The following is a 13039-nucleotide window of genomic DNA, read 5'->3' on the forward strand; positions in this document are numbered from 1 at the left end:
AGACAACTTTGTGGTACAAGTGCTGGAGAAAACAACTAGGGGCCATGTTCTTCTTGACATGCTGCTCACAAATAGGGAAGAATTGGCAGGGAATGTAGAAGTGAATGGCAAGTTGGGCAGCAGTGACCATGAGACGATTGAGTTCCAGATTGCAAGGAAAGGAAGGAAGGAGAGCAGCAGAGTAAGGATGGTGGACTTCAGAAAAGCCAACTCTGACTTACTCAGGGAACTGATGTGCAGGATCCCCTGGGAGGCCCACCTGAGGGGGAAAGGAGTTCAGGAGCACTGGCTCTATTTTAGCATAGGAAGGAACCCAATGTGTAACAAAACTAGTAAGTATAGCAGAAGACCAGGCTGGCTTAGCAGGGAACTCTTCAGTGAGCTAAAACACAAAAAGGAAGCTTACAAGAAGTGGAAACCTGAACAGACAGCTAAGGAGGAGTATAAGAGTATACTCTTCTCTAGTTGTATACTCAGCCATATAGGGGTGAAATCAGGAAGGCCAAAGTGCAACTGGAGTTGCAGCTAGCAAGGACCTGAAAGGTAACAAGAAGGATTTCTACAACTATAGCAACAAGAGGAAGTTCAGGGAAAGTGTGGGTTCCTGAATGAATGGGGGAGGCAACCTAGTGACAGATGATGAAGAAAAGGCTGAAGTAATCAATGTTTTTTTCACCTTAGTCAGATCCCAAATTACTTCACCTTCACAAGCAAGGTCAGCTCCCAGATTACTGGGAGCATATTCTGGGGAGGAAGTAAGCAGCCAACAGTGGCAAAAGGACAGGTTAGTGACTACTTAGAAAAAATGGACATGTACAATTCCATGTGGTTGGGTATGAAACACCTCAGGGTACAGAGTGAGTTGGCCGATGTGATTGCATAACTGCTGGCCATTATCTTTGAAATCTTTTGCTGATTAAGAGAATCCCCAGATGATTGGAAAAAGGCTAATACAGTGTCCATCTTTAAAAAGGGAAGAAGGAAGATCCAGGGACTGCAGACTGGTCTGCTTTACCTCAGTCCCTGGAAAAATCATGGAGCAGATCCTCAAGAACTAAGCACTTGGAGGAGACAAAGTGATTAAAAACAGTCAGCATGAATTCACCAAGGGCAAGTCATGCCTCACCAACCTGATTGCCTTCTATGATGAGATGACTGATCCTCTGGATGCAGGAAAAGCAGTGGACAGGATATACCTGGACTTCAGCAAGGCTTTTGATATAGTCTCCCACACCATTCTTTCAAGCAAGGTAAAGAAGTACAGGTTGGATGAATGGACTGTAAGGTGGATAGAAAACTGGCTGGATCACTAGGATTGGAGGGTAGTAATCAATGGCTTGATGTCTAGCTGGCAGCTGGTACCAAGTGGAGTGCCCTAAGGGTTGGTCCTGGGCCTGGTTTTGTTCAATATCTTCATTAACAACCTGGAAGATGAGGTGGAGTGCACCCTCAGGAAGTTTGTGGATGACACCAATCTAGGGGAAGTAATAGACACATTGGAGAGTAGGACTATGATTGAGAGAGACCTCAACAAATTGGAGGATTGGACCAAAAGAAATCTCATGCGGTTCAATAAGGACAAGTGCAAAATCCTGCACTTAGGACAGAAAAATCATATGGCACCGGTACAGGCTGGGGGCTGACTGGCTGAGGAGTGGCTCTGCAAAAAAAGGACCTGGGGGTTACAGTGGACAATAAGCTGAATATGAGCAAATGGTGTGTCCTCGTGGACAAGAAGATTAACAGCATAATGCGCTATATTAGTAAAAGCATTGCTAGCAGATTGAAGGAAGTGATTATTCCCCTCTATTTGGCACTGGAGAGGCCCCACCTGGAATACAATGGACAAATTGAAAGGATGTGGAGAAACTGGAGAGTGTGCAGTACAGGGAAATGAAAATGGTTAGGGGGCTGGGGCACATGACTTTTGAGGAGTGGCTGGGGGTAAGGGGGGAAAGGGAGGATTTAATAGCAGCCTTCAACTACCTGAAGGGTAGTTCCAAAGAGGATGAAGTGAGACTGTCCTCAGTAGTGGCAGATGACAGAACAAGGAGCAATGGTTTTACATTTCAGCAAGGGAAGTGTAGGGTAGATATTAGGAAAAATGTTCTCATTCAAAGGATAGGAAAACATAGGAACAGGATACCCAGAGGGGTTGTGGAGTCTCCATCCTTGGTGGGTTTTAAGACCTGACTAGACAAAGCCTTGGCAGGGATGATCTAGTTAGGGGTGGTCCTGCTTTGAGTAGGGGGTTGGACTAGATGACCTTCTGAGGTTCTTTCCAACCCTAATTTTCTGTGATTCTATAATTTGATCTTAGACAGTAAGCCCTGGCTCTAGTGTAAATCTGATCTGAACTCAGCTACTTTGTCCCATCTTTAATTTTTGGACAACACTCACCAAAGACAAGGAGTTATGTGCCTCCAGCAGCTTGGGAAATCAGGTGCCTAAACTATGGTTCTAAATTCCTAAGCCTGGGCACTCCATTTTGAAAATTTTGCCCAGTCTTAGCATAATTTCATTTTTCTTTCATAACACAAAAGCCCAGAAACAGAGTGGGAAACATGATGAAATGGCAATAAAATGAAAATCCTCTGCTGGTTATCTATTTTGTCTTGTTGCCAGATAATAGAACAGAGGCCAGAACAGAGAAAGGCTAACTTAACAGCATGCACAGTACTCATTTGGCTGTGAAACACCACTGGATGAACAGACTTTTTATATTTACATTTAAATGAGCAAAGTATTACATTTTTGGAGGCTGTATAAAATATGAAATGTACATTGTCATAACATTTCACCTCGTTACTATGTAGATTAATAGAGGATTCTTCTAAAAATAGCACTGTTAAAAACTAGCACTGATTAATATGAATTAGACATTAGTTACTTAAACACAATGAGAGTAAGGTTACAGTTTTAAAATTTTTTTTTATATCTCACCTCTATGATTAAATAATGGTCTGAGTACATTGCAAATGCAAAGCAATATATTTCTTTTTCTCTTGGTGAAAAAAGACATGATGGTGAAAGTTACTTTATTGATGATCCTAGCAATCAAACTCCTCTCGCTTCTTTATAGAGAATAAGATTCTGCCTTGCAGGTGGCTCTGAGAAATACGTCTACTTGTCTGAGGCCATAAAAAGGTCAGGAAGTACTCAATCCCTGTCTGTAAGGAACCACAGAACTACTCTTCCTATGGGCTCCCAGGAGAGTAGAGAGCAGGAGCTACGGGCACCTACTTTGTCCTACATCAGAATTAGCCACCAGTTTGCATTGGGTATGCTGACCTCCATGAAGTTACCCATTAATATAGATTCCTCCCGCACATGGGAAGCTCCTGAGCAATTCCTCTATGTGCAGTCAGCTCTTCACAGTCCCCTTCTATAGTTATTTGCACAATAACTAGCCCCAAAGAGGCACACAATAGGAAGATCTTGTGCAAGCTTCTTGCCAGTGCCTCATCAACATGCCTTGCCCATGACTTAGCCAACATCTGCAGGAAATCAGAATACAGGTCGTTTTTCATGCTCTCTCTAACTTAGGCCTTCTCCTAATGAAGTTTTTAATAACTAAGCCCATTTGTGGTGGTGCTTTTATGATGAAGATGCCTGATCAGGGAGTTAAACTACAAGCACCAAACTGAGTTCATAAAGGTCAATGAATGACCATCAAATATTAACAATTTTCAACCACTTCTGACTTGAACTAGATTTTTGTGCTGCAGAGATAAAAAGGAAATATTCGTACAAGCATCTTATTACAAATAACTGAGATGGCTGCCCTCCTTTAACTTTGTTGTTTAAATTAACTTACTTTTTTTTTCATTTAAAAATATATGTCCCTGCTTCTTCTTTGCACTTATAAAGATGAATGAATGTGTTCTAATATGCTACTGCACTTTATACACTCAAGCTGAAATATGTTTTGGTTGGAAACATTTTTGCTACCAACATACATCTAAATATGATTACCTTTATTCAATCAATTTTCTGTCTTGTGTGTATACCACTATGGTTCTTTTTGCATTTATAAGAGGACTGAACTCAAATATGGTTCAGCACCTAGGCCCATTTCATGCAAAAAATTTTAAGAAAATAAGATTACCAAGCCTACTTTTCTCAGAGCCACTTACTTGGGTTTGGAGGGAACAGTGTACAGCTTTTGCAGTGAATTATTTCTTTGACTACAGGCACATCGGTTGGTGGTGGCGGAGGTACTAACCCCATGCCTGGTATCATTGGGTTAATTGGAGTTATTCCAGTCATCATGTTAAGGCTTGGATCAAAGCCTGATACGCAGATTGAATCTGTAAATATGCAACATAAAATCTCAGTTTATAAATCTTGAAACTACTTCTTGTTACCATTCTCTTGCACAAACTGTTTTGCTTTAGGCTTTTTCAGGCATCACTGTTAAATAAAGCTGCATTTTGTTAAAAAAAATTAAACTATGCATAAATGTTATGTACTTTAAAATATTAATATGATTGAGTAGAATAATGCACATTAAAATAAAAAACCATGCACCATGAAGATGTGTTATTATTTGGAATGTAATTTTCTGTTTCATAATGCCATTGTGTTGTTTACACTGCCTTCTGACCCCGAATTTGCAAAGAATATCACTTAACACTGATTTGCCCTCTACATCTAATTGTCAGACAGTTTTATCAAAACATAGCTTTCTCACATAAGTGACCTTGATTTATGAACACCACAGAAAAAAGTTCCACTTCTAAATGTAGTTTATATAAATCTAGCTGCATCAGAATTCCAAGTGTTTCTTCTTGGAAAATAAAGTTCCTGGTATACCTAATAAGGTCTTCTTTGAAGCTGAAAATGTATTCGTTCTGAAGGTGGTACTTAGGTGGCTGAGTCATTTCTCTTAAACAAAGTAATTATTAAGTGCATCTTTATAGCCCCATAAAGAAATTCCAAATAAAATGCATACTTGGCAAACTGTGTTTGGGATTTTTGCCTCCCTGATTTCTTTGCCAAATCTTACGTACATATTAACACTGATTTGTGTTGTATAGCACCAGAGCAACACCATCATTAATTATAATAAGCAGATGTTTTAGAAAAATATGAAGCCAACTTTTTGCATTCTCTCTTATCTTTTTTTAAACATGGTTTGGGGTTTCCTGGGGCACGATAAATAAAATATTTGAGAGAGTGATCTATTTGTTGGCACAACACTGCTGCTATTTGATTTAATCAATTATTTAAAGACAACGTTCCACAGGTTTTCTGCAGAGCTTTCTGGATAGCAACTGAGAAGTATTTAATGATACATGTAAAGTCAGGAGTTAGCAGCTTGGGAGTTTGTTTTGCACAAACAGAGAAAACAGCCTTTGAGTAAAGAGATCAGGAAATTTGAACTACATATTTCTATGAGGCAGCAAACAGACCCCAGAGTTGGAAATACCTTGCTACCATTGCTACTAATGGGTAAATCCACTGGAACAGAGGAACTTTGAACAGGAAGGGGACCACTGGGCCATTGAGTCCAACCCTTGTGTTTGGACCATTTTTTATCCAAAAGGGCCAAAGAGAATATTCACTCTGGTCCCTCTTGTACACTACAGATACAAAGCACCCTCCAAAAAAAACCTGACAATACGAAGGGTAAAGAGGAGGAGAGGCAAGGGTACTGCTGATGCCCTGACCACTGCAGTGGCAATGTAATTTCATAGATTTCATAGACATTAGGGCTGGAAGGGACCTCGGAAGATCATCAAGTCCAGCCCCCTGCCCAGAGGGCTGGAAGTCAGCTGGGGTCATAGGATCCCAGCAAGATAAGCATCCAGTTTGCTCTTGAAGGTGTTCAATGTAGGCGCTTGAACCACCTCCATTGGCAGGCTGTTCCAGACCTTGGGGGCTCGGACAGTAAAGAAATTCTTCCTTATGTCCAGCCTGAAACGGTCTTGCAGTAGTTTATGACCATTCGACCTAGTCGTCATCCCTTGGGGCACTCTGGTGAACAAACGTTCCCCCAGATACTGGTGGTCACCCCTGATAAACTTATAGGTGGCCATCAGATCACCCCTGAGCCTGCGCTCTTCCAGGCTAAAGAGCCCCAGGGCTCTCAGGCTGTCATCGTAGGGTCTGCTTCCCTGACCTCTGATCATGCGTGTGGCTCTTCTCTGGACTCTCTCAAGCTTCTCCACATCCTTTTTGAATTATGGAGCCCAAAACTGGACACAGTACTCCAGCTGCGGCCTCACCAAGGCCGAGTACAAGGGGAGAATGATGTCCCGGGATTTGCTTGAGAAGCATCTATGAATGCAAGACAGCGTTTTGGTCACTTTACTAGCCGCAGCATCGCACTGCAGGCTCATGTTCATCTTGTGGTCAATGATGACCCCCAAGTCTCCTTCTTCCATAGTGCTAGCCAGTGTAGCACTGCTGAGCCTATAAGGATGCTGTGGGTTTTTCTTCCCAAGGTGGAGAACCTTGCATTTATCGGCGTTGAACACCATCAGATTCTCATCCGCCCACTTGCTGAGCCTGTCCAGGTCAGCCTGGATCACCCGCCTGTCTTCTGGTGTGGATGCTTTGCCCCAAAGTTTGGTGTCATTGGCGGGGCAGTGCTATGCTGGCTAGCACTATGGAAGAAAGAGACTTGGGGGTCATCACTGACCACAAGATGAACATGAGCCTGCAATGCGATGCTGCGGCTAGTAAAGCGACCAAAACGCTGGCTTGCATCCATAGATGCTTCTCAAATTTATTTATTTGATTAATATGCAGCCCTTCCCAACAAAGGCTCAGGGCAGATTACAATAAGAAAATAGAATAACTTAAAAACAGGAGAATGACAAGAGGACTAAAACAAACTTAAAAGGGAACTAGAATATCAAGATGAAACAGAGACTCTCCCAAACAACACCTCATCCTAGTTTTGTTGGGTAAATGACTGCACAAATAGGAAGGTCTTGCAGCACTTCTGTAATATGTCTAGGCTTGGGTCTGGTGAGCCTCAAGAAGAAAGGAGTACCAGTGAGGAGTAGCAAGTGTGGAGGACTTCCTTCCACATATTTTCACCAAGTGGACTTGGCATATGAATGGTACTTGTACACCAGCAGTGACTTCTCTACATCTCAGCATTTGCATTTGTAAAACAAGAAGGATATTACACTTACCTTTCAATATAAGCACATAATGACTCGGTGTGTTGAAGGTCTAGGGCATATTGCTAGTGGTAAATACTATCACTGCATTAATATTCACTGAAATATGAATAATTCTCTTCCACAAAAATCACATAAAGAAAATGTGCTGTGGCAGAGAACTGCTATGCCAGCTGACATTTTCTCTAGCAGTGCCTCATGCTCTCCATTCTCCTTATACTATGTTGTTTCATTGCTCCCAGGCAGTTCTGTATCATAGCAAGCACATGGCAAGCAAAGATTCGCTCTAGGCTTACTGAAGACTAGTATTAATGAAAACTCATGATACTACATTACTTTTTTAATAAGTGGGTTTATGAAGAAAGGATTTTCCTTTTTTTTCTGATATATGTGCATTGCTTTTTAGATTATCCTTTGAAATTCAGTCTGTCATTTGCTTCATGAGATGTGGTAGTTGCTGTATTAAATATTCATGTTTAGTAAATGCTAAGAGAGAAAGTCAGAGGTGAAAGGGCAGGATGCACAGACATCCTTAGGTTATGCTAATTTGCTTACTCTTATTTTTAGAAGTCAGACTTCTGACAGTCACAGTAGGCCCATAATTTCCCACAGCTAGCCTGCTGTGGATGGAAGCCCATCATTAAAACTCACTGCCAAACAGCTTGAATAGTTCCATTTTAAACAAAAATTAATGGCACACAGTACTGAATGTGATACGTCAAATCACATCATACCCAGACATGTAATTCTACAGTGTCCACAGCAGACTCAACACATTCTGAAACAAGGGAGGGGCAGATAGAAATGTACAATAAAGTGGGAATAAGACAGAGTTCTTCCCATCTCTTAGTCATACCTTAGGGCTATATGGAACCCAAAGAAAACATTGCCATTACTGGTATATTTTGTGTGTAACTCCTGTCTTTTTTAATGTAGTTGCAAGGAAGAGTTAACCTCGTTTATGGAATCAGACTGCTGAAACAGTAACAGCCTCTTCTCAAAACACAGGCACACATCACCACCCAAAACAAAGGAACATTCAAGGCAAAAACAGGCAGAGGGGTTTCACTAGCTATGGCTTTATTAATATGTGCATGTCTGTGATAGAGAATTGGAAAGACCCAAGAAACAGAGCGAATGCAAGAAGACACAGTACAGAAAACCTGGTGATGTGGCCCTTAGGAAAAAAACATCACAAAAACAATCATTAAAAGCAAGAGCTTTTTTGAGACTTAGTGCTGGCTGCAAGGATCTGAAGCTGGGAGCAAAGAAACTATCCTCTGCTGGGTTCAGAAAATAAGACTTTGCACATTCTTTGTAAAAAGCAGGACTGCATCAAAGAAATACTTGGCTCTGTCAGCAATTTCTCTTTCCCCTCAAACCGTAACACTCAGATGTGGCTAACTGCTCTGGTCAAAACAAGATAAATAGTACACAAGAAAGCTTTCTGAAAAATGCACTGGGTCAACATTTTTGTGATATCCTTTCACATGTATTATAGAGAGAGGAGCATAATTAGACCATCTGATACAGGACTCAGTCAAGAATTCCTAAATGATAACTCACTTTCCCACAGACATGATCCAAAACCTGCTGAAGTTATTGGAAGGACTCCTAATGGGATTTTGATCAGGTCCATAATTACTGTCTCTGCACCTTGAGAAAGTCACTTCACTTTTAAACTTTGGTTTCCCAACCCGTTAAACTGTGAATGAAATTCTCACGTGCATTACATGAGCACTATGAGCATGCATTAGACATGTTTCTAAAGGAGACTGAGGATGAAAAATATTGTCTGAATGTTAAAAAAGGTAAGTAAGGCCTCTCGTGCTGCAAAGCTCTCCCTAACTTACCTGCACTTATCTAAATGTGAACTAAGGTTTTATAATTAACCTCCTCCCAGTTTCTTACAAAAAATCTCAGTGGATCCCAGAAATAATATGCCCCTATTACAATTACATATCCAAATGACAGATATTTTATTGGTGTTTCTTAGTTGGCTTTGTGTCACTATAGGCAGTGAACAGCTCTGGGATATTATCAACCAGTTAATCATTTACACACAGTAGGTGTGTGTGTTGTGGTGGGGGAATGGGGGTATTTTAATTAGAGTAGATTTTGGGAGTCGCTGTAATTAAAATGCCTACAGCATTTCATGTATTCAGTGTCCTGTTTTTCGAAGTGTCAGTGGGAGCGGTTTAACTAAAGCTGGTTTGATAAGCTTTAGTTAAAGTGCCTCTGCCACCATTTTGTAATGTGGGACACTGAATACGAGACACCGCCTTAATCAAGTCTGCTCCAATGCGTTCTTATTCAAACACATCAGAGCACTTGTATAGACACCCAATGTGCCACACACAGTGAGAACTTGTATTTTATTTTCCTTTTGGCTACTCCTTTCTATTTTGCTGTCCATTTCCCCTGCAAACCTCCACAATAGGCATACAGTGTATCTTTATCACATGCTGTAATAGGCTTATTGTCATGTTTGTTTTGCAATCTATTTCTGATAAACTAAAGTCTTCCAATCCAAGTATTATCAGATGGTAGTGTTTTTCTAATTGTATGTAACATTTTGTTTCACTCCTACCTGTCCAGTTTCCCAGACCTTTTCAAAACATGGAAATGTTATAGAGATAGGGAGCTTTTTGTAGAACATCTCTCTTCAACAAAATCACTTCACTACTTCCTGGGTCTGATTTCAGTCAGATGGTTTTCACATAGCTCCTGACCTTGCTCAGCCCCTTGGACAAGTTGTCACTGTTTTCTTCTAATGATATGATGATGAATATTTCCTATGTATTGCTGAAAAATCCTTCTAAAATTCTACAAATGAGGCCGTGGAGCAAATGCCCATCATGATTCTTCAGTGCAGTTTGAAAGGAATTAATAAAGTCATTAATAAAGAGTAATGCCCCTAACGTCTATCACAGCTCTGATGGGGTCTAGCAACATCCCACGTTTAACTGTATTAGTGTTGCGGAGGTGCCCAGCAACATGAGTCTGGATATACAGTTCCTGTCTAGGGACTGGAGATGATCATCCATCAGTGCCACCAGTGCAGTCTGTTTCATTTCCTAGAACAATGTCCACTTGGGTTAGGTCCAGGATACTAAAGTTATCTAGATGGGGAATGACACTCTTGTTGAGCTATTCAGTTAACTTGTTTGCTCTTCGAAGGAGGACATATTGATAAAACTAACCAGAATAGGAAAGAAAATAAGAACTGACCCAAAACACATATCAGTTACTGGCAGATAAATGTGGATGTGTAATCATTTAGGTATTACAGTCATGAGCACATTGGAATAGCTACAGATAGATAAATTATGTATATATATCACACCCTGTAAGCGGGAAAATATGATATATTATGTATCCATTGATTCTCAATCAATTCTCTGTTTTAAAGGCAGGGAGGTACTCATGTTAAGATACAAAAATCTTTGGAAGTGTTGAAATGACAAATATTAATGTTAACTGTGTTAAGAAGATACAATTTAAAATGCAAAAATAAACACATCTGAAGATATAAAAGCATATTTTCAATGTATTTACACAAATTACCAAATCAATTCATTAAAATGCAGAGCGTGTTATGTTGATCCAGAACTTTAAGTTAAGCAAGCACAAACTCAGCTTTACTTAGCTAAAGGCATGTCTATACTGCTTTACTGTATTCCTTGGAGGGATACTGAGGACCCCATCCACACACTCTCACTGCTATTGTCAAGCACACTATGGAAAAAACAGGGAGGACTGGAGAGAGGTACTTTTAGAGCAGTTTCACAGTCCAGTTCCTATGTCTAAGGTTTGCTTCTTGGAGGTACTCTCAGGAGTGCCATAGAAGCAGTTTAGAGCTGTGCTTGGAGCCTATCTGGTCACCACCAAAAGGAACTGGCCACCAACATTCCTGGGTCTGCTTGTGAGTTGAGAGAAACATCAAACACTAACATTTTCAGGCCCATGCTCTACCAATGGCTTGCAAAACAAAAGCACTCCCCTCTGACAGAGATCACTGAAAAGCTTTGAAGAACAGTGTTATCTGAAAACGGAGGCTAATGAGGCAGAGAAGAAAAACATTTAGAGCAAGCCTGAAAGCTCCTCTCTTTTTTTCTATATGGGGACACAGAAACAAAACCCCAAGGCAATCCCCTTTCACATTAAATGTTAGGCCCTGAAAAATGCAGAGGGAAGATAAAGTCTTTCTGGAAATGATGTAGTACACAGTTTAGGTCAACCTTCTAACGTAGTCTATTAGTCTAACATTCAGAGAAAGAGAGATTGCATTCTTCCATCCTTCATGACAGATTCTTGGTGTGTTGCTGTCTATCCCTTCAAGCCAACTGTTGCTGTCCAAATGATTCTCAGCTCTGCCAAGTAAAATTTTTGCTTAAAACAACAAGGGCTCACAATTTTGTTAACTGTGGGCTTTGGGGGATGTGCTTCTTTCCCTATATTGTGCTGCCACAGCTGCTGCTGCGCTGAGTTTTAACACGTCCCAAGTTTGCTCAATATAATTTTTTACGGGGATAACGGTGTAGTTCCATTGCTAAGGTTAGTCATTTAAATGTAATGTTTGTTCTGGTTGTCATCATGGTGTTTTACAACAGCTGCCAAGTTATATATTTGTTTAATTAAGAAGAGCACCCATTTGTAACAATAACAACTCTTCCACGCATGCACGTGAGCAGGAAGGGTTTTGTTCCAAATAGGTTTGTGCCAGCAGCACTTTTATATGTTGTGTTTTTACACTATGAGAATGTTAGTGGCGAAAACAATTAAACATCTTTTTTCACCCTGTCCCTCCAAATGATGAGCAACCAAATTAAGTTGCTTATTAGTGCATGTGGTCCTAGCAGTGATACTTTCACATCTACTTTACTTTTGATTCAGTACAAAGAAAAAATAAAATCCAGATTGAGGAAACATTTTTTGAGCAACATGTACTGGGCTGATTAGGCAGGAGCTGGTAAATAAATGCAATATCACACACATCACACTCATGCTTTTGCACAAGAACAAATGAACTGCTACTCATGAAGGGGAAAGTTCTGCAGCTAATGCATCCAATAATCCAATGCAGTTACTATTGTTACTATACTAAGAATGAATGTGGAATCAATTTTTGAAAGAGAAAATTAGTTACTCTGGAAAAAAGTCAAGTCTAGTGCCCTCTCTGTTTACTACTCAAGCCAAAGAAAATAACAGCAGTACTACTACATGCCATATGACAATGGCAGAGAATGATAGAAAGAGTAATTTTCTTCTAATGCTGAACAAGGAATTTTCCAAGAATAAGTAAATTGTTCCAAAATTACTTTGTCTCTTCCTAAAATTCTTCTGTCTATCCCACAGAGCCAAGCCAGTAGTCCTATCCTCATATCAGTCTCCTTTTTCTGCATAAGCAAAAAGAACAAATATTTAACCATGGGTTAGAGCTCTAGATGAATCACTAGTTATAATGTTATCCAAATCCAGGCATTTTTTTTTGGCCTTCCAGGGTGCATCCAGATGTGTGTGGATGGTTGGTTGTCTGGGGACAACTAGCAGCAGCGCACCTTGCACCACCACTACCCTCATCAAAACAGAAACCGAGGTTGAGGAAGTAGAAGGATTGTGGGTTAGGCTACATGGGGGGCAAGGAGAAAGGGATTTGGTGGTAGGGGTCTGCTACAGACCCCCACACCAAGGGGAAGAAATAGATGCGGGGCTCCTGAGGCAACTCTCGGAGACCATAAAAGCTAAAGAGGCGGTAGTCATGGGGGACCTAAACTACCCGGACATCTGCTGGGAGACGCAGACAGCAAGGTCCCATCGCTCACGCAGGTTTCTAACCTGTGTACAGGACCTCCATCTGACACAGGAGGTGCATGGTCCCACTAGGGGGAATGCCATACTGG

General features: G+C 40.8%; 1 protein-coding gene across 12 annotated transcripts in view; it reads right to left on the reverse strand.

The window, feature by feature from the left end:
• ENOX1 (ecto-NOX disulfide-thiol exchanger 1) overlaps positions 1-13039 on the reverse strand; it is a 541543-nt gene that overhangs the window by 154586 nt on the left and 373918 nt on the right. For all 12 annotated transcript variants that reach the window (XM_059725304.1, XM_059725457.1, XM_059725449.1 and 9 more), the window contains one exon: positions 4137-4310. In XM_059725304.1, coding sequence (XP_059581287.1) covers positions 4137-4310 — 174 coding nt within the window. The remainder of the gene's footprint in view (positions 1-4136; positions 4311-13039) is intronic.

The sequence above is a fragment of the Alligator mississippiensis genome, chromosome 1 (assembly GCF_030867095.1).
Source record: "Alligator mississippiensis isolate rAllMis1 chromosome 1, rAllMis1, whole genome shotgun sequence".
Taxonomy (NCBI): Eukaryota; Metazoa; Chordata; order Crocodylia; family Alligatoridae; genus Alligator; species Alligator mississippiensis.